The sequence below is a fragment of the Maylandia zebra genome, linkage group LG3, assembly GCF_041146795.1.
Source record: "Maylandia zebra isolate NMK-2024a linkage group LG3, Mzebra_GT3a, whole genome shotgun sequence".
Classification (NCBI taxonomy): Eukaryota; Metazoa; Chordata; class Actinopteri; order Cichliformes; family Cichlidae; genus Maylandia; species Maylandia zebra.
Window position 1 is genome coordinate 39,658,468 of NC_135169.1, and position 22,877 is coordinate 39,681,344.

Here is a 22,877-nt window from a genome sequence, read left to right on the forward strand (position 1 = left end):
CTTCCTGCAGAATTGTACAAGGGTAAAGCATGGTGTCACTACCACTCTGGGCTGGTGACATCTGAGAGCTTGTCGGAGGATCCACTGTGACCTGCTGAGATACTGACTCAGGTCGTGTCAGCATCTGATCCACATGACGTTTCCACACCCCTTGGGCTCCCACATTCACCTTGTATGACACTGGCCCAGTCTTCTCCAGTACGACACCGTGCGTCCACTTGTCCTCTCCCTTCCTATAATCGCGCACCAGGACAGGCTCGCCAACAGTGAACCGTCTGTCCCTGGAGTGTTGCTGTCGGCATTGTTGTTGCGCATCCTGTGACCGACGCACAGCTCCGGCCACACTGGGCTTCAAAAAATCCAGTCGAGAGCGCAGCTTGCGTCCAATGAACAATATAGCTGGTGTTTCTCTAGTTGTTGCATGCGGAGTGTTGCGATATGTCAAGAGGAACGTGTCAAGGCGTTGTTGCACAGGTGCTGTACCCCTGGAGGCTTTCAGTGCATGCTTGAATGTCTGCACAAAACGCTCAGCCAAACCATTAGTGGCAGGATGGTACGGCGCAGAGCGGATGTGTTTGACTCCATTAGCTTTCAGGAACACCCTGAATTCCTCAGAACAGAACTGCGGTCCGTTATCACTCACCAGGACGTGGGGAATGCCATGGCGACTAAAGAGACCCCGTAGCACTTGTATGGTTTTACCAGCTGTGGTGCTATCCATAATATGCACTTCAGGCCACTTGGAATGTGCATCTACCACCACCAGGTACATGTGACTTTCAAATGGACCCGCAAAATCCACATGGATCCGTTCCCATGGACAGGAGGCCACAGCCAAGGGTGTAAAGGCGCTAACCCAGGCTCTTTTTGCACACGCTGACAAGAGTGGCAGGCTTTAGCTTGAAGCTCAATTTGAGAATCAATGCCAGGCCACCAAACATAGCTGCGAGCTAAGCTCTTCATCCTCACCATCCCTGGATGTGCAGTGTGGAGCTCTTTCAGTACATGAGAGCGCAGCTTAGGTGGCACAACCACCCTCACGCCCCACATGAGGCATCCCTGCTGTATTGTGAGTTCATGTCTGCGCATCAGATAGGGTGACAGCTCTTGATCTGTGTCCTTTGTTGCTGGAAAACGTCCAGTTATTACCATTTCCAGCACACGAGACAAAGTGACATCAGACAAAGTGTCACGTCTGATCTCGGCGACACTGACTGGTAATGTGTCCAGCTGAGATGCGTAGAATACCTCAACTGCTCCCTGTTTCTCTTTCTGTGCAAGGGGCAGAGGTAAACGTGACAGACCGTCAGCATTGGCGTGATGTGCCCCCTTCCGATACTGTAAGGTGTAATTATGTGCTGACAGAAGGAGCGCCCAACGCTGCATTCCCGCAGCTGCCATTGATGGTGTACCTTTTACTGGACTCAGAATTGAGGTCAGTGGGCGATGATCAGTGAGCAAGGTGAACTTGTTACCATGGAGATACTGGTGAAACTTGCGCACTCCAAAAACAATTGCCAACGCCTCCCTCTCGATCTGAGCATAGTTTCGTTCTGCTTTGCTGAGGGTTCGTGAAGCATGAGCAATTGGCCGTTCTTGGCCATTAGGCATGACATGTGAGAGCACGGCTCCAACGCCATATGGTGAAGCGTCACATGCCAAATGGAGAGGCAGTTCAGGATTGTAGTGGGTGAGTATTTTTGGTGAGGCCAGACGTTCTTTAGCATTCTGGAAAGCTGACTCGCAGGCTGATGTCCACTGCCATTTCTTCTCTTTACTGAGTAGCTCATTCAGCGGCTTCAGGACTGTAGCTAAATCAGGTATGAAACGTCCATAATAGTTGAGCATTCCCAGAAAAGAACGTAACTGGCTGACATCAGCTGGTGCTGGAGCTTCCATAACGGCACGCACCTTTTCTGGTGATTTGTGTAACCCTGCCGCATCAATTATGTGGCCCAGGTATTCCACCGATTCTTGGAAAAACAGGCACTTCTCCTGTTTGAGACGCAGGCCATAGTCCTCCAGCCTGCCCAAAACTGCCTTAAGGGATCTCAGGTGTGTCTCTTTATCTGGACCACTGACGAGGATGTCATCCAGATAACAATGGGTGTATGGTAGGCCGAGAAGCACTTGATCCATAGCCTTCTGAAACAATGCAGGTGAAGACGCCACTCCAAAAGGCAAGCGATTGAAACGGAACAGCCCTTTTTGTGTCGAAATAGTCAGCAGCTTCTTAGACTCCTCTTCTACCTCCATCTGTAAGTAGGCATTTGCTAAGTCTAGCTTACTGAAATGCTGACCTCCTGCTAGAGAAGCAAACAGGTCCTCAATGCGTGGAAGTGGGTACTTATCCACACAGAGCTGCGAATTAAGAGTGACCTTGAAATCACCACAGAGTCTCACTGAGCCATCCTTCTTGTTGACAGGGACCACGGGCGTAGCCCAATCACTATGCTCCACTGGTGTGATCACCCCAAGCTCAGTCAGGCGTTTCAGTTCTGCCTCCACCCGAGGGCGGAGAGCATAAGGCACGTTACGTGGTGGACAGAATTTGGGGACACTATCAGGCCTAAGAGTCAATCTGGCTTTAATTCCTTTCATTGTGCCCAGCTCCTTAGAGAAAACGGCAGAGTGTTTCTTTAGCACAGCCTCCAGATTGTCATTTCTGCTTTGCTCTCTGGCATGGACCATCTTTAAGTCTTTCCAGTTCAGCTTAATCACTCTCAGCCACTCCCTACCAAACAGTGGTGGAGCATCCACCTTTACCACGTACAAGGGTAGAGTTGCACGCTGCTTATTCAGTTCAACTTGCACCTTGATGACCCCTTCTGGTGCCAGCGGCTCCCCAGTGTACGTTTTCAGCATGATGTCAGTGGGTTGCAGCGGCAACTGACTCAGCATACTTTTATATTGTTCCCATGGAATCAAAGACACAGCAGCCCCTGTATCCAGCTCCATCTCCATTTTCTTCCCGTTAACTACAGGCATTAGGGAGATACGTGAATATTTCTCTTTTCGTGACAAAGAATACAGCTCCAACTCACTATCAGTGTCGGGTCTGGTTCCTTCACTTTCACTCTCCTCAGCGGCAACATGATGAATTCTCCTCTTTTTGTCCTTTGCTCTGTTTTTAACTGCATTGCCTTTCAGCTCATGTTTCCCCTCTTTCTCTTTCCTGTTCCAATCTTGGCTGCTTCTGGCTCTACCTTTGCACATGCGTTTCGTGTGGCCCTTCCTTCCACACTGGTGACAGTCACGGTCTTTGTACCAGCAGTCATCATCAGTATGATTCATTTTCCCGCAGCGGCGGCATTTTTCACCTCTTTGTGACAGCACTGCATTCACTTTAAGGGAACCACTCAACTGCTGCACTTCACGTGTTGCTGTCTCTGCCGACACAGCATAATCAACTGCTTTGCGAAACGTGAGATCCTTCTCAGTCAAAAGACGCTTCTGCACCGTTTCACACTTTAATCCACACACAAATCTGTCTCGTAGAGCATCTTCCAGATACGCACCAAACTCGCAATGTTCTGACAGTCTTTTCAGCACCGCCACATACTGTGCGACCGTTTCTTCTTCCCCCTGATTCCTCTTGTGGAACCGGAACCTTTCAGCTATTACCAGCGGTTTGGGAGCAAAATGAGCTTGCAAAACACCCACAATATTGTCATACTGCATTGTCCCAGGCTTGCTTGGCGCCACTAGATTACGCAGCAGACTGTACGTCTTGGGACCCATCACACTCAGCAGCACCGGGACCCGTTTCTCAGGCTGAATGTCATTAGCAAGGGTGTAATGCTCAAAACGTTCAATATACGTCGCCCATTGCTCACCAGCATCATCAAAAGGGTCCATCTGTCCAATCATTCCAGCCATGATGTATCCGCTGTCCACAGCCAACACTGTCGTTTTTGACTCGTCGGCGAAAAGCAGCTAGCAGCTAGCTCCGATGCTAATTCACCACGCGATCGTCCGTTTTCCGTCCGAACTCGGCCACGCAGTCAGTTCATGCTCAGTAGACAGCCAAGTCTTCCAGACGTCACAACTCGTCGCCAATTTATGTTATATTTCCACTGTAGTGTCAATACACTATTAAGGATTATGCCGAGTCAGACTGCACATACAACAGTTTGTTTACAAGTTGACTTCTTCTTTATTGGGATCACACAGAAGTAACATACACACATAACTGGGCGTGGTGCCCCCTACTGGCGATGGCTTGCATAGCACACAATAATTCTTGGTTCATACATAACAATAATGTTATGCCTCATCAGTGTATATTGACTTAAATCAGCTTTAAATAAAACTCAAAGTATGAATGAGTTCAAACTATCACATAGTGTCTTATTAAAAACATCCTTTATCAGTGCTAAGGTGTTATGCATAGGTATATAATAAAAAACTGATCTTAAAATTAAGTAAGGCTGCGCTCAGCGTTTCACTCTACTTCTGCATTTTGGCTTTGTTTGGTTAAATAAATAATGACATGACGTAATTGCCCCGTGTTGTTGTTTATCTGAGATTGCATTGACCTGCTGAGCACCAGATTATATGTAAAACCTTAGAATTTAAAGAGAGACTATGTTACTGTTAGGCGTGCGCTCATATGAAACTGTTACAAAGTTTCAATTAATGATGTCACGTGTGTCCAAATGTTCTCTATGACCTAAAAGAGCTGGCTTCAGGCTACCAAGAAAAAAAAAAAGATACATTTTTGTGACGTCACAGGGAACACTCCTCGACAGCAAAACTGCAGCTTAAAGCAGTTTGTGAGGGGCAGCCAATCGGAGGAAAGTTGCCTCAAAACGAAGGCCCGAGATGAGATAACTATTGAGCTGTGAATCACTTAAAGTTACTGTAGCAGAGTCTTAGAGTAAATTATGGAACTGTAAATGAACACACAAGGTCACCTTTGGTGTTACTTTAATTTACCTGTGTGATTGCATGGCAAGAAATATCTAAGATGTATTTACAAGGCACTGGCATGGGCTCATATGAAGGCCATCCTGTGGCTTGTAAAAGTTATGACTACTGCATTTTCAATAAGCATGAGCTTCATAAACCGAAATTAATAATATTGATAAAAGCGTCACCTGTGCAATTCATCACTTTTGGTTATTTGCTATCAATCCACAATCAAATGTTGCTCATCTTGAACAAATACATATGGATGGGACGTATACTGCACCTCATCTGTGACCGCCAATGTTCTGGCAGGCTAAATGACACCTGCACTGGCGACGCACTGTACACTGTAAAGAGAATTATTTTGTCATTCATCTCCGCGGGTGACATGCACTTAAAAACCGTAAACTATTTAGTTAATGGCGCACCTGCAGAGCTGACGCAGAGTGAGTGGGAGGCGAGTTTATTGGACTTCTCTTAACGTCAACTTCGGGTGGGGGGATGGATCCAAACTTTTCTACACGGCTCTTGTAAAAAACTCCTCAGCGCTCGAAGCACATTACCTTAATGCATTTAAGGCACTTTGCATCCTAGTTTTATTTCATGATGTGCTTTAAGCAAGGAGAAAATCTGACTGGAGGCTGTGGGGTGTGCTTACCGCAGCTACTCGGTGAAGTGGGGATATGAATGATATCAATCAGTGAAAAATCCTGCAAAGGCTAGTGGGTGTCCTTCCAAACTGACAAGATTATAGGGGAGCTTTGAAGCTGCTTTTATTGGTTCCTCCACTTCATTTGGGTTTACTTAACACCTGGGAACCTTCAGACTAGCATGCTGCTAGACTGAAGCCCTATTTACAGCCCCTTGTGCATTTTATACTTATTTATTTCTCCCCATGCCCATCAGCCTTTCATAAATTTCTAGAAGTGTGATTGATTTGAGCGGCTCAATGCCAGGGCAGGTTTAAAAAAAAAAAAAAGACAGGGTGTTTTTAACACCCATGGTGGAAGATAATGGAGAGGCTACTCGAGATGGCTGCCCTATTTCTCTGAAACGCACCACCCTACCGAATCTTCAGCTCCTCTCGCACACTGACTACGTCTCTAGTGGTCTGAAATGGGCCATTTTGGCTCATTTGAGGGTTGACTAATACGCCAAAGGCAGGGGTGGGTGCGGCAGCAGAAGGGCATCTGTGTGATAAATACACGCGTGCTGTCGAACTAAAGGGGGCAGTGCTAACAAGGACTTGGATGACTGGGCTGAAAGCCTCGCCACCTTCGTAGAGAGTCGGGAATAAATAAGAGTAATAGGGTGAGAGGCTTCTGAAGGAGAAGAGTCAGTCGGGGGAGGTGACGGGTGGGAGCAAGAGTTGAGAATGTGGTAGGGGTGAGCATGTATTACATGCGAGCAACAGGGGGTCAAAATGTGAGTGCTGCCCCCGTGGAGAGAGATCTGCACTCCTCTCGAGGGTTTGTGATGAAAAAGAGATGGGAAAATGGGACAGGGAAGGAGCTCCCTCCACCCCCCCAGATTTGCAGGTCATCCGCTCGCGCCGTGTGACAACTGCGTGCACCACCATTACAATGTCCCCACCCCACCCCGTACTTCAACCCCCGCTGGTCTGACTGGCAGCTGCTTGTGCACTTGTGAAAAACAGCCCCTTCATTTCCCCATTAGAGCCAGAATGTGGAGGCATATACAAAATGATGGCTATTCAAGGGTGAGTTGTGTGTGTGTGTGTGTGTGTGTCTCACAACATGACAGCACAAACATGTGGCAGGATAGTGACGAGAAAAGAAAACAGAGAAGACATTCCTTAATTGCCTTTTCAGTCATTAACGGGGTCCCACACCTCATGAAACATTAATTACAGCAAGCGCAGCGGAGATAGGGATGCTTAATTAGAAATTATTCACTGCGTGGCGAGAACTGAGCGATAGCATTTCAGCGGCATGTAAATTGTCCATGTGAGATCTAAAATAAAAGTGCCCCCCCCACCCAATAAAAAAAGGCAGACGTCACGCTTATCTGACTTTCCTCTCGTTCGCTTGTCTTGTGAAGTGAGTCCCTTTTACCTGATATCACGTGGAGTTAAGTAGGACACGTGTTAATCCTCTGTCCTCATCCCTCGTCCATCCCCTCTCCAGACTCCACCCATGCTCTGGAGGCTCTTACCCGTCCTATACTTCCTGTGCAGTTCATGCATTATTTAACCCACCCTGCCCGTGCCCCTACCGGCAGGATGCAATTGACACGCAGGATCAACGAACATCTGGGCGGGCCTGATTGCTCTCCCTCTCCGGTCCTCTGCCTCTTAGCTCCTATCACCCCCAATTCTCACTCTTTTTTTTAATCACCATCTATAATCTACCTATTCCCTCCCCGTAGTGATCTAAAAGCCCAGATGTTTTGTATGACATTAACATACTTGATGGGAAATACCCTTGACACCGGTGACCCCTCCTTGCTCCTGCAGGCGTTTCTGCTAATCCCCCGCACAACTTGAAAAATGGTCTGCTCCACCCCTCATCCCAGGTGTATTGATCTTTCCCTGCACCCAGAGATTGCCACGACATATTCCTGTCATGAATGCAGTGCTTGTGTGTGTGTGTGTGTAATATTCTTCCAGTTACCAGCTTGCACAAAGGAGTGGTAATAATAATGTCACAACACTGTAGCTAAGGTAATGGATTGGCCTCACTGTTACATGCAGGGCTCGGGGCGTACGTGCTGGACTTGGAAAATGTCAGATGAATATCAGAGAGCAGACCTGAGCGCTAAGAGTTAACAGCAGGGGATATCTATGATGGAGAGATGTAAGAAACCCATTAAAAGCCCTGACGAATATCAATGGCCGCTCACGCTGTGAATAAGGACAGAGACGACGGAAACAGAATGTGCGAGAAGAGAAACAAACGTGAATTTGAGGTAATGGCGAAAGATCTGGAACGGAAACGCCAGCCCAGCATACGTGACTGCGTCTTTTCAGGTAAAATCAATACAGTGCAGCCAATATGGAAAATAAACGACTACTTAGTCTTCTGTCTGGATATATGAGGTTAGAGCTTTCACGGTTACTATGGGTAAATATCATCATAATCATGATCGCAGATGTGTATATACTCAGCAGCCACGTTTTCTACACCTATACCTTGTCAGTACCACTTTGGACCCCCTTTGCCTTCATATTAGCCTCAATTCTTCACAGCATGATTTTGGTCCATACTGACATGACAGCATCACACAGGTGCTGCACATCCACGATGTGAATCTCCTCTTCCACTACATGCCAAAGGTGCGCTATTGGATGACTGTGAGTACAGTGAACCATTTTGAGATGATCTAAGCTTTGTAACACGGTGCACAGTTATCATGCTGGAAGCAGCCATCAGAAGATGGTACAACATACCATTACACCGCCAATAACATGATGCTTTCATGTTTTTTATGCCAAAATCACGGCAGCAGAAATTGAGAATCATCAGATCAGGAAACATTTCTGTAACCTTCTGTTGTCCAATTTTGGTGACATTTGGAGAGGTTAAAAAAAGTGTTTATTTGAGAAATATCTCAGCTTAAAGCAGTCTGTCCATATTCTTCTGCTGTCTGATATCAAGCGGCAGAACTGCTGCTCAGTGAATATGTTCTCATTTTCAGACTCTGTAAACCCTAGAGATGGCTGTGTGGAAATATCCCACGAGATCAGCAGTTTATGAAACACTCAGGACCAACAACTCTCTTCAATCACCATTCTCCTCCATTCTCACGCTCAGGATAAACTTCAGCATCCCGTCTTAACCATGGCTGCATGCCTAAATGCATTAAGTTGCGAGCATGTGGTTGGCTAATTGGATATTTGTACGTGCAAATGAAAGGGTATACCTAAAGAAGTGGCTGATGAGTGCGTATATGGAGAAAATTTAAAAGAGAAAGACCACATCAAGGTATGAAATGAAGGCGATGAGAAGAGAAGGACGTCACCACATACCGGAACTCTACGGCTATGGGTCGTTTACAGCATTAACATGTGTTTATTTTTACCTGCTAAATAAAACATGATTAACTAAGCAAACATATTACAAATGAGTCATTTCACATTTATGATGGAATGAAAAACAATCACAGTAACAGTATTTCTGTCATATCTATAATCTGTCAGTCAAATCATCCATGACTTGGTGTTTTGTGTTTCGTCTTTTTTGGCAAAATTAAGATGCATGAAGACAATGACAGAGTTTGTAGCCTTAACTATACAAACTGCAATCACACACTAATTTTTCAGATTATCATACATTATATGCATTACTGCTATCAACACTGAAGTTTTAGTATCATCAGTACGGTCAGCCCTGTCGACTAGCACCCTGACGAACATGCTGCCTAACATTTGTAGCATCGCAGCACGAGAGCGAATGTTCATTTTTGTGGCTCTCCTCTTGAGCTCCTTCTTAATGAAACAATCCAGGTAGTATAAGCAAGGTTTCTCATTCTTCCTTAAAAACCTAAATCTACTCCTATATTCTTTTTATTATCAATACACACCGTTTTGTGTTATTTATATACACAGTATAAATAACAGAGCTCCTCAGTGGGAGACAGCGATTTCTTTCATCTCAACTCAAGTTACTTCAAAGATTTCTGCGGTTTAATTCTTTCTCCTCTTCTCCGTCTTTGTTTTAGTGGCAAAAAACCCCAAAACATCCCTTACCTGCTCTTCAGATGCTGGATGCTCCCGAGGCACTTGAAGCGACCATTTACCATGATGGCCATGCGTGTGCACAACGCTTCACACTCCTCCATGCTATTGAAAGAAAGAGAGGAGACTCGTGAAGTAGCAAAAACAAATAATTGTAAAAAATGCCTTTGTCTATGTCTTTAACTTCTGAAACTCAGGTCAAGATCACATCAAATGTGAAAATCGATGAAAACTTTAGATTAGCCACGATTTTTTAAGGATCATCTTTAAATTACACAACAATATACGAGGCATTCAGGGTAACGAGCACCAAGTTTGGCTAAACATTTGATCATGACCATCATTGTTAGCACCCAAGTTTAAAAAAAAAAAATTGAGAAACCATATTGAGTAATATCTCATATGAAAGGGCATGGAGAGAGCTGTACAACATCACAGTGATGACAGAGATTTTTTAAAAATTACTCACTTCATGAATCAGTCTTAAAATCTCAGGTTTTTAGCCAACTCTGCTCCAACCATATGGGTGAAGATGAGAAAATAATGATTCAAGGGCACAGGTCAAAGGTCAGGGTCACACAAATTGATTAAAAGCTTTAGTTTCTATTTGATCATCTCTAAACTTTAAAGCAATATAATAGTGATTGGAGGACATGAGCACTTTCTTTGTTTGAACTCTTTAAAATGCTATTTTTTAATGCAACATTATACGACTTCACAAAAAGTTTAATATACTACACTAGGTTTCCATTAACACTCCTGACATCAGCACAAATGATTCATGAAAACGATGCAGTTGTCATTATTGGGGATCTCCATATAACTTATGCTGACATCAGCTTAAAACATCAAAGTTTAAGTACAGCCCCTTCCTTTCAGAGGGGCGGCGCTCTCTGAGTGCTCTTGTTTTGGACCACGTGGACTCACACCTTCACTCACCCACTCATGTTGACTCCCAGTTCAAATTTGAGCATCTAAAGCGTACAGCAAATTCAGTAATCAGAGGGAGACGAAGGGCCCATCTGTAGTTCTCACCCTCTAATTTTTTATCTCGCTCGGCGTCGCGAGTGAGCACGAGTCATTTGTATCCGGGGCAGAACCTGCAATGCCTTTCTGAGGAATGACGCAATTAGGATTATGACTTTGTAAAAACCTGGCGAGCGCGCCACTTAACAAAACAAAACCACCTGGTCATGACATGGACGATTGGATGCAGCTCAGCCGGCGTGCCCGGGACGACAAACGCCAAACGCTCCACGAAAGCAGCACGTGTAATAAGAATCATTCATTCCATAGGCGCTGCCTGCCAGCCTCACATACGACTCGGGTTTGGTAAACGGTCAAACAAACAGGCAGCAAATTGTTAAATGTTCCATATCGACTCGGGCCGTCAACGTCGTGGGTTTCCCGGAGAAATGTGGCTTTTAATTTTTCAACTTTGCTAAAAGAAAAGACAGAAAAAACCCGCCATATCTTAAATTGGTGGCCAGCGCTACAGAAGAAATAGTAAACTTAACTTTGCTCCGGGAAGCCTTGGATAATGAAAAGACTCCAGCACTGATATTGACAGTTTCTCTTTTCACAGAGGCGAAAAAAGAAGAAAAAAAAAAAAAGCGGCAGTCAGTCAATATGCCCTCACGCTTCATGACTGCTTTATAGCAGCCAGTGTGTTTCTGGCAGCCAATATTAACTGCCACACAGGAAACAATACCTTTCAACTAAAGTGTGGCTCCAATCAATTATAATTACAATATTTATAGCCCGCTTTCATTGGTGGACTGTTTGGGTGCTGTGCTTTCCCTGGTGAAGAGTCAAAATATTTTGACTCCATCTTGGTGTGAATGCATCAAATAAATGCGATGTTGCACCTGTGTGACGTGAGAACGACTGAGCGTCCCTCTCTGATGACGCTCAGGATGCAGTCCCACAGGAAGCGTCGGGCTTTGGGGTCCATCCCGGTGGTCGGCTCATCCTGCAATGAACAAAAAGCTTTCAGTCAGTTCCACCCAGGCGCTTCTTTTAGGAATGAGCTGTCAGGCAGTGCACGCAAGCAGGTAAGCTGTGGATCGGTGTGATTTCAGAGAAGTGATGAAATGAAAAGGGGGGGAAAAAAAACACATGGATTTTTAGGCTCTAGTATCACAAAGCTCTTTCCGATCGTCATCATCAAAACATCACGAGAGGGAATATTTTTGGAGCTGTGGTCCAATCTGTGCCGAAGGCCGCTGAATCTGCTCAGCGCAGCCGAGAGCTATATAAGCTCTGCACTACAAAGGCGAATTCTGACCAGACCCATGTTCACATGATGGGAACATAAACATGAAGCACACACCAGCACACACCAGCGCAGCACGGCGCACGCTCACACATCTCAGTCACTCGCTGCTTCTTTTTCCTCGGGGCTTGTCTGTCCATGCCTGATTAGACATCGACAGTACTCGGTCCACAGGCTGGCTTCGTTCCGCGCCTGGTTCTATCCTCGCTAGCAGAATCCCACAAATCCCACGGACATTTCCATCGCCGTGCCCAATGTGCCCCCGTGCAAACTCTATGTGGCGCTGCCTCAAGGCCGCCTGGGCTCATTGGGCTCGCGCGCAGTGGCGAAATTGACACGGGGAGCTGACAACACAGGGTCCCCCGCTGACTTGGAACGAAGGCTAGCCTGGCTCAAGGTTTAGCACAGTGCAGCTTGATAGCTTACAAATTGAGGCAGAAACGTCTGGAAAGATTACTCCTTTACATCTTTAATTTAACATGGATGGAGTCATTACTTAAATAAAATTATTATTAGCACCATAATCCAATGAACTGCTGCAAATGAAACAAAGTAATGTGTTAATTACAGCTGATGGGCAGCAAATGAAACAGGAATAATGTTGAATAGTTGGAGACATTTTTGGGGGGGAAGGAGGGCGAAAACAGGCATTAAAGTGTAGATTTTTACATCTTATTTTGCCATCAAAGCTCAGGAAATCACATCAGACCATGTGATACGCTGACTGGATTTGCGGAAGCTTTGCAAAAATCATAATGAAAGGTTTTTAATTAAGCAAGCCCGTGTGAAGCTCCAAGTGCTTAAGGCCGCTGACGTTTGTCCCTCATAATGCCACGGCACGACTTCCTAATACACATAAATTGAAAACAGGCGGCGCGGCACATTCTGGGTCACTCCTCCATTATTCTTCCACGGGTGAGGAAATGTGTTGGCTCTCGGTTTTAAGATCTGATGAAGAAGGACTTAATATGTGCAAACACAATTCTGTCTGCTCCACATTTTTCCAAAAGGACCGGTGCTTTTTCCCGGAAAATGAAATTGAATTAAAACACGACCACTGAGTGACCTCTGAGATGCACAGCCTGCTCATCCGCAATTAATCTACTTTAAAAATCGTTCAGTAAGGGTTTGTAAGTCTGATCAGTATCTTAATTTTTCTTCTTTTACTAGACGTTCTAACCTGTCGTATTCACGCTGCTGCATGTGTGTATTTAAAGAGAAAACAGCTTATGCTGTACACCACATACACAATATCAATAAAGCTGAATCTCACCAGAAAAATCACTGGAGGACAGCCGATCAGGGCTATCGCTGTAGAAAGTTTGCGCTTGTTCCCGCCGCTGTAGGTTCCTGCTGATTTGTTGGAATATTTGGCTAGCCCCAACTTCTGGATCCCCCACTCAGCCACCTATGGAGGAGAGAAAACAGAGCAGCCATTGTGGTGTTGAGAGGAGTGTTCACCTGAGCCCCATCACTGGACTCATGATAGCGTGATGGATGATATTTTGACTATTATATGTGAGCTGTGTGGTTTTTCAAGGACAGGGCGTGACAGCTGGTGTCACCGTGAGACTTTAATGGCAGGTCTGTGGAGGTACTTTACTGTTTTCAACAACATCTCATCAAACACAAGAAAGCAGGAGCGTGGCCAGAGCTGTGGATGTGCATGCTGCACTAAATGAAGGCTGCAGGACCACCAATGAATTCCTTCCATGCACGTGGATGCATTTGTTTATTGATTATGCAAATAAGGCACAGGGACTTTGTTTGGATGGAGACTTGCCATTGCAAAAAAAAAAAAAGAAATTTAAAAAAAAAAAAGAATTTGCAGTGAGGAAATTTTTGCAGCGAAGTTAAGAGCTTTGTTAGCCGCACAGAACTGTCCCTTTGCACTGAAGCTAAGGCATCAAAGCCCTGGCACCAGGTCTGAGGCCTGTGGTCACCGGCAGCCTTTTCCTCTTTTGATCTGAGTGCTGGAGAAGCGGGCAGTGTGAGGAGTGCGGGGAGGCCGCCTAGGGCGGGCCACACCACTGGGCATTGTGAATAATGCAGAGCCATAACCCACAAGCTGCTCCTTTTCTTCTACTGGCCATTTTTCATTATGTATGGCTTCTCTCATAGAGGTTATCTATCACTTTGACATGTACTTCACTTTGCCCTACATGCAGTTTAGATGCACTCTGTTCGGTGCAGCAAACAAACAAACAAACAAACAAAATAATCTAAAACTAAAGAAATATAGTGATGCTGTTTCAATAGCTTTCTATCTAGTCTATACTTGGTACCAGCCAAGGTGCAGATGTGGTGATGCACACCATTAGCCAGGAGTGAAACAAAGGCTTCAATTAAGAAGATTACCATGGCGACCTCTCTTGCCGGTACCCCTCGTAGCCGGGCGTAAAATTCCACATGCTCTCGTCCAGTCAGCAGCTCATCGAGAGCATCAAACTGGGGGCAATAGCCCATGTTCTGGTGCACGGACCTCATCTCAGTTCGGATGCTGCGGAAGAAACACAAACGCTGGGTGACCTTCGTGTTTCTAATAAAATATCTGAAGACTGTATTACATGCAGTCTTCATGCAGCACAAAGACATGAAACACAAAGAGACGAAAGCTGTACAGCAAACAGCAACATAACTGAAGTAGACGTCAAGCTGGGTTTTAGAGGAGAAGATTCAAACTGGCGTAGAAAGTAAAGTTGTCAGATATTCACAATAACTTAAAAGAATTAGAGGAGCAGAGGTGAGCCAGTCAACCCTCAGTGAAATTCCTCCAGACTATCATAAAGCAGCAGACGGGTTCATTTCACATCCTGTATTTGCAGTCTTAAGTAAATGTCCCCAACACACATTCTCTGTTTTATCAAATACAAACACAAATACACAGAAAACATTTTCTTATATTAATACTTTCACCTTCAGCAGCAGCAACAAATGTTTTTCGCAGCATTTTTTTCTCTTATTTTCTTAGTAACATTCAACAAATGTTCACTTGAAATCTCTTTCACCTGCTGCTTGGAGTCCGCTAGAGCTCAACAAGGTCGTGTTGTGAACCGAAAACTCCATTAATCTAATTATATGTTGAGTTCTAGCTCTGAGTAAAAGTTCACAATAACAGTGAGCAATAGTCCTTTGATAATTAAAGCACCACTACAGTGCTACTATTTAAGTCTGTTAATGCTTCAGTGTTCTTTCATGTCATGAACATTAAAGCTTGCAGACCTCCAATCAGAAGCATCCATGAAACAGGCTTAAAACGTACCATCACACCGCATGAGTTCAAGTTTCTTCTTTTTGCAATAACATTTTCAAGAGTGACTGACTCGCTATGAGCTAAACAGCTGCTCCGAGCTAACCGCTGTTAGGCTCTGTCGGTGTCAGATTTATCCAAAGCGTCTGGCTGTATTTCATTTGTAAAAAGGATCTCTTGGCCCCAAGTTTAAAGACTCTTAATGCCCTGGTTTCTACTGTATTTCTTTTTTTCAATAGAGAAAATCATATTCACAAAAGTCATAACTAATTAATGATTTCACTTTTGCTTTTCTCTTTCATCTATCATGGATTTGGGACTGAATTTGAACATTATTTTCCATCACAAATAAGGCTGGGAATTTATGTGCAGCATCTGGCCACAAGAGGGGAAGTGCCATAAGCCAGAAAATGCTTTGGAAATACAAATACAATTCCTGAGAAAGTTGGAAAAACTGTCAAATGGAAAACTGAAAACAATTGTTTACAAATCTCATTAATCCATATCTTGTTTACAATAGAACCAGAGCATGCCCGTTCCCACTGTCCGACACGTCTCATAGTAACGGGAAAAGTACCTTTCCGTGTCGTTATGAAGCGCTACGGGTTCTCAATTAAAATTAATAGAATGCACTCGCGGTGATAATCGACGCTTTGAACTAAGGCCCCAGTCCTCCATTCCAGCCCTCACCATAACCTTAACCCGATCACAGTGTAATCTAAAGCGATTCATGATGAGGACGTAAAGATTCATTCCATCTGGCTCTCATGCCATGCTCACATAACATACCGACAATTTGTCACACGTGTCTGTATGTTACGTGTTGCCATGAGAACGTGCTGCAGAAAGCATGTCAAATGTTATATTTTAAGAAAGATATTTGCTTATTTTAAAGTTAATGGCACCAACACATTTCTAGAACAGTTGCGGCTGTAAGACACATTGTAACACACTGACTATATCACCATGTACAGTACAGAATTGTTTTTAAATATCCCAAGAATTTGGAGAAATCTCTGTATGTAAGTGACAGGGTCAAAAATCTCCACTGGCTGCAGATGATCTTTGGACCTGCGGGCACTGCATTAAAAACAGGTATGATTCTGTTACGGAAATCACTGCACGTGCTCAAAAGCGCTTCCAGAAATCACTGTGTGCTGTCTCAGTTCACCGTGCGATCCACAAATGCAGGTTAAGGCTCTATAATGACATTACAGCCAAAGCTCACTGAATTGGTTGGAGACAAAGTTGAAAACTGTTCTCTCTGGAAAACATGGATGCTGTGTCTGCCAGACTAAAGAGGAGAGGCCCCATCCAGTCTGGCTTGCACATCTGGAAAAACACAGTCAGCGCTGTGTTTTATAAACAGGTCTTAGAGGAACGTATGCTCCCCTCCAGACAGCATCTTTTTCAAGGCCTTGCATATTATAGCAGAACAACCTTAAACCACATACTGCAACAACATGACTTTGGAGTAGAAGAGTCCAAGTGCAGAACTGGCCTGCAGTCAGGAGCTTTCACTTTATTTTCTCAGTTTAAACATTTGATATGTTTTCTATTTTGAATAGAATTTTGGCTTATGGGATTTCCAAATCATTGTATTCTGTTGTTATTTACATATTACGCATCATCTCAACAATTTTGGCACTGGGTTTGCACAGACTACACTGCTGTTAGCTTAGTATAGAGACTAAAACCTCTAAACTCTGGATGATCTTTGAAGACTGAGGATATCAACAAGAGGGGTTAATTAGCCCAAATACATACTTATAAATGTGATGATGTGCATTAGCGTCTCTGTGTTAACTGAGGTAATCCACTTCCTTCTTGGTCTTCATCAAATAATGGCAGCTAATGAGCCACCTGCTGCGGTTAGCATGCTAGCTTTTCCTGAACAGTAAAAGCATGCTAAATGCAGGCATTGCTATTTTCTGTGAGCCCACAGACGCAGACAAGAGGGACGACTGCCATGAGAGCATAAACTTCCATTTAAGAGAAGCTGCCTTTTCTCTTCTACTAATCGTTCTTGCCAATGCACAGAAAGCATAATGAGCTGAAAACAGAGTGGGTGTAATCACATCTGTTTTTCCTTTTCTTTTTAGTTTTCTTTTTAGATTTTTCTCTGATCTCCTTTGTACCTACATTAATCAACATAAACACTGCTGAGCAAAGCACTGCTCTCTTCGCCGCTTGTTTTTCGTTGAACACAAAGTCAATTGCAAGACGTGCGAATGAACAGCCGCGGCTCAACCGCACTCTGCCGTGCCGCCTTAAGAGATGCGCGCCAAGGCAACGGAACACGGTTGTTTGTTCCTAAAAATAAGGAAGAGCAAACTTTCTTTCTCTCAAGTGCTCGAGTGTCAGGGTATTTTTTATTTTTTTTGTTTTTGGCATGTACAAAGATTTCTTACCACTGATATTGCAAGGCTGAGACAAAAAAAAAACAGAGCAGGGTGCAGGGTGAGGATATGAAAAGGAATGAAATATGTGTAAGCTGTACAAGAGGTAAGGAGGGGGAAAAGGCGAGAGCCGAGTCTTCAGCATTTCTGAGAATCTCAGAGTAAGGAGAGAAAACCAAAGCTGAAGGAGAGGCAGAGACAGCCAAATGTATAACAGATAGTGGAACTGCATAGCTGGGAAAAACAAAGACAGTGAGAGTGCCGGAGATGGAAAAATAGAAAGCGGTATTACAGAGAATGAATGTAGCTGTGGAACAGGATGTGAGCTATAAAAAAAATACAGCTCGATCCCCATCTGAGCAGCCTTCCTAGGTGGCTAATTATGATGAGGTACTTGGTGCACTAGTGGGAGTTAGGGCCTCACCTGTATCCATTTAGGAAGGCCTCTCCACTGGAGACTGGGATGTCTCCTGTCAGCATCTTGAACGTGGTGGTTTTTCCAGCTCCGTTGATTCCCAGCAAGCCGAAACACTGGCGGGGACAATGAGCGGGGGCGTCCGTTAGGGAAAACAGTGTTTTACGTTGTCATTGAAAAACAGGCAGGGGAAACCAGCCTGGGATGACATTTCCAGTTTATAGCATGCAGGTTTTTATAATAAATACCACTCATTAACACGTTTAATGAAGTTTACCTATAGACTGTGCAAATACTCGTCTGCTGCGTGTAACTGGGACTGCAGTTTATATTGCATGCTCGACTGCTTCGATGTTTAGCAAAATAACAAATTGATATATTCTGTGTGCAAACAAAACAACAAGACTGTAAATCAACACGGCAGGCGCACAGGAACAAATACTAAAAAAACTAAATAAAAAAACACTCCCAAAGCATTTCTTCCTCACTCTGTAAATTGCTACAACAAACACCACCCTCTCTCTCTCTGTTTTTTATTTCCTGATGCTGCTGATTTTACTTCCCTCTAGAGGGCATGTGGCAGGAAGTTGTCCCCGCAGAGCCCCGCGGTCATGTGACCCGCCTTAGGTGCTCTGGCTCGGACATAAATATTTGATTTCTGTCATTCATTGATCCCTGCTTGTTTGTGACCTGTGCTTGCAAATGCACAGAGAGCTAAGCTTGATGTAAATAATGCATGGAAATGCAGTGTGTGATCAGCAGAGCCCCGTGAATCACAATATTCCACTGGCATTTACATTGGGCTTTGAGTCAACATTGGAAGGGAGGATAGGATACTAGCGGAAAGCCCGCCGAGCACGAAAGCCTGTCAGCATTTGAGATTATGTTTAAATCAAGCTTCTAGTGCTACGCTGCGTGTGACAGTGAGTGTGTGTGTGTGTGATATCCCACATGATATAATGAGTTTTACACAGATAAGTTGTCCAGTTCCCTCCGTGGCGTTGGCCTGTTTGGTTTCCTCCTGCCAAGTGCACAGAACTCAACAATCACTGAGTCCACATGCTGCTGCTACACAACACCCATTTCTTTCCTGCTTGTATCTTTAGTAGAGACATGCTTAGCTGTAGTATGACTACACAAACAAGCCTGATAAGGAGATCACTGTTCCTACTAATGTCTTCTTTGAGAAGAGTGGAAGATATTTTGATTTGACTCTGAGAAAACACTGAGCCAAACACTCTCAAACTGTCAAGAAATACACTCGCACTGTCAGTGCAATCGCCCAACTCAATGCCCTCGTTCTCTCGTGAGTCAGTACTGTCGGACAATTCATGTCATTCATATTTTATTTTCTGCAGAAACTGATTTTTGCGAAGTAATCAAAAGTACGATTGTTAAAAAAAAGCCCCACAACACGGAGAAGTGCAAACAGACAATCTACTTGAGAAGGTGCTTGTGTGATACAGCAGCATCTGGCTCACCTCTGCGGCAGGAACGCCCACACATAGCCTGTCCACAGCGGGGGTGCTCTTCCGAGGGTATACCTGCAGGGAGCAGACAATAAAATGAATCAACCAACCAGCAAGAGGAAAGGAGAGAAAGAAGGCGAGAAGGTGGGAGGCAATGGGAGTGTGGGAAGCAGACAGTGAGAAAGATAGCAAAGAGGATGGCATGAGAAAATATGGAGCGATAGGCCAGAGCAGCAGGGAGGAAGTGAGATGGAAGAAGCAGGTGGAAAAAAGAGAGAGAGAGTGTGAGAGAACGCGAAGGAAACAAATTTTAACAAGAAGGGATAATTTGCAACATTTAGAGTGAGCCAGATGGGAAAAGCTATTAAAAAAAAAGTTAGACACTTGCGCAGAGGAGAGAGGGAGAGGACATAAAAATGAGTATTTGTGGCTGCAGTGACAACATTCATGAGCAAATCTGTCTTGACTTTGAGTACCACTTTAGCAACCTCAATAACCATCAACACACTGTCACTAGATGACCAGCATTTTATTTTATGCATGGACAGCGCATTCGGCCACATTCACTGGCCTCGAAATACAGTGTGACGACCTTGGTGAAAAAGCACGCCATCTTTTCTGTTAAAGAAGTCTTAAACCCAGTTTAATAAGACCGCTCAACACAAATTGTCAATTAAATGGAAGATTAAACGACCTCATCATTTTTGGAGAACGGCTGCTTGCATCAAGGAGTTCTTGGGTTGAATCTTAATTGTGAAATTGCATTTAGCTCATACAACAACATCCTCGATTGAAAAACAAAACTGATGTCAAGGTGTAAAAATCTGCAGTTCTTCAAATGGCCACTTGAGGCTTATTCCCCAAAAATGAAAACTTGAGAGCAAACTAATGATACAGATTTACAGCAGCTTTACAAAAGAAATACAGATAATTTGCTGGTTAGTAAAAACTGTAAGGCAGTTGTTCTCAAACTTTCAAAATCTGAAAAAAATTCCCAAACCACAAAATATATTTGAACTAATAATTCACATTAAAAAAATAATACAAATTAAATTTTTGCTAGATAAAGTCAGCAAATTAGCCTTCAGCAGACCCTTTTTGGTTGCTTTCTGTACCTAAAAACAATTTTGCTTAATTTGGTTTCTTTCTCTTTTTTTTCAAACAAATTGAGAACACATGGTTATATTATAACCAGAGGTCTATGAGTAAAGGTAAGGAATAATTAAGAGTGTGAAGAGATAGCGAAACGCTGAATAAGTAGTGAACACTGATATATTTTTACTGTTTAATTATTAAGACCTAAAAGTATATTTTCCTTTGGGGGTGGTTAGCTGAGTTACCAGTTAGAGTTACAGGCGGAGACCTTTTTTTCAGGTTCACTGGTTGTAGACAATAATGAACCTGTTGTTCAGTTTCTAAAGTGAGTATCAGTGTTGCCAACTCCTGATTAAGGAAAATCGCTATTGGCTGTCCTAAAAGTTGCAAGAAGTCGCTAATTTGCATAATTGGTCATGCTAATATAATTGTAACCTACGTTGTTGGAGAGAGAAATAACATCGTGGAAGAGACAAAGTGAGTAAAAAACGTCCTAAATGCATTTAGAATTTATTTAGAACTACAAATTAAATTTATTTTAGCAATTATTGTTCTTTTTAATGTCACAATTCCAACCTTGCTCCTTTATCCGGGCTTGGACCGGCAAAAGTGACCCGAAATAGGCACTCTGGTGGAGTTACTTTGTGTGTGTGTGTGTTTATAAGTAGTTTTAAACCTTGTGATCCACAAAACAGCATAACAGTAAAAGAAAAACTGACTGCGGTACAGTCAGTGCGAAAGCAGCGGCTTCGCTCATGCGCGATTCATTTGCAGTTTGGACGCACAGGTGTGAACGTCTTCTGCCCTGATAGCAGCTGGGGGAGGACTATCCTCCGCCCGTGAGCGCTTTGGAACAGGCGAGGTGCCCACGGCAGCACCCGCTGCTTGTTGAGAGTAAAAGTGATACCCGCTTTCACGTCAAAAAGTCGTCATAAATAAGTCTCCAATAACACCAGAAAAAGTCGCCAGATTTGTCGCTTTTTAGAAAAAAAGTCGCTAGGGGGGTCTGAAAACTCGCTAAATATAGCGACAAAGTCGCTGAGTTGGCAACACTGGTGAGTATGTCTTTTAAGCCTGTTTGTGCTAGCCAAATTAGCTTCCCCTTTAGAAAACACTGACATGCTAACCAAGCTAGCCAGCGGTATCATTAAAACTCTCTTCTTGTCTAAATATGGTCCAGTCAAAAAAACAAACAAACAAGCAAACAAATAAGAGCAGAAAACATATTATATTAGAAATTGGCTTCAATGAGTAAAGAGATTATCTCTATACTTCTGTAGCTAAGAAATATTTAATAGTGTCGAGAGACAGTGGATAGAGAACTGCTAAGTAACTGATTAATATTGATACATTTTTAATGTTTAAATTATTAAGACCTAAAAGTATGGCTTGTTTTCAGCCACAGGTGGGAAGCATGTTTTTCAGGGTTTACTGGATCTAGACAAAAAGGAACTTGTTCTTCAATTTTTCAAGTGAGTACATTTGAATCGTGATCGTGGCTGAAGAGTTCGGAGTTCGCCTTGTAATTGGCTTGGACAGTCTCGGTCGTTCTGTCCTTGGGCAAGACACTTCACCCATTGCCTACTGGTGGTGGTCAGAGGGCCCGGTGGCGCCAGTGTCCGGCAGCCTCGCCTCTGTCAGTGCGCCCCAGGGTGGCTGAGGCTACAATGTAGCTTGCCATCACCAGTGTGTGAATGTGTGTGTGAATGGGTGGATGACTGGTTGTGTAAAGCGCTTTGGGGTCCTTAGGGACTAGTAAAAGCACTATACAAATACAGGCCATTTACCATTTACATTTCTAAGCCTGTTTATGCTAGCCAAAATTAGTGTCCCACTTAGTATAACACTGAATGGCTAACCAAGCTAGCCAGCAGAATCGTTAGCAACAGAAAAATGTCAAATGTGAGACATGAAGATAAACCAGTGGGTAAAGTGATAGATATGAACATCTTAGATAGGCTGTGATCTTACTTTAGTATTATTTTTTGGTGGCATACTTGCTGAAACTAACATATGGTTTAGATATAAGCTCTGGCTAGTTAAACCTCCTTTATGCTATGCTGAGGACTCCACCAATGCCTAAAGGTAATATATAGTGTTTTAGATATGCATTGTTCTATTATATTTGCCATATAATTGCTTTGTTTGTCTGTTAGCTTCACTAAACTAACATATTTTAGCTTTAATTGTAGGTGGAATATTTGATTATAATTGGGTAGGCAGAGGAGACTTTTTTTTGGCGTTATCCTGCTTTAAGATATTGTTGTTGCTGTATGGGGAGGAAAAAAATAACCAGTATATTTAATATATATTTAATGTTTAACATCACATCGCAATCAATGCCTGTCCAAACCAAGACAGACCATT

The 22,877-nt window shown here is 43.7% G+C and overlaps 1 protein-coding gene across 1 annotated transcript in view; it reads right to left on the minus strand.

Annotated features, from left to right (window-relative positions):
• LOC101476448 (phospholipid-transporting ATPase ABCA1) overlaps positions 1-22,877 on the minus strand; it is a 195,967-nt gene that overhangs the window by 14,068 nt on the left and 159,022 nt on the right. The window contains exons 43-48 of the mRNA XM_004554498.4: positions 19,428-19,490; positions 17,956-18,062; positions 14,241-14,382; positions 13,156-13,290; positions 11,476-11,579; positions 9,620-9,712 (exon numbers count right to left, since the gene is read on the minus strand). Of these exons, the coding sequence (XP_004554555.3) occupies positions 9,620-9,712; positions 11,476-11,579; positions 13,156-13,290; positions 14,241-14,382; positions 17,956-18,062; positions 19,428-19,490 (644 nt within the window). The remainder of the gene's footprint in view (positions 1-9,619; positions 9,713-11,475; positions 11,580-13,155; positions 13,291-14,240; positions 14,383-17,955; positions 18,063-19,427; positions 19,491-22,877) is intronic.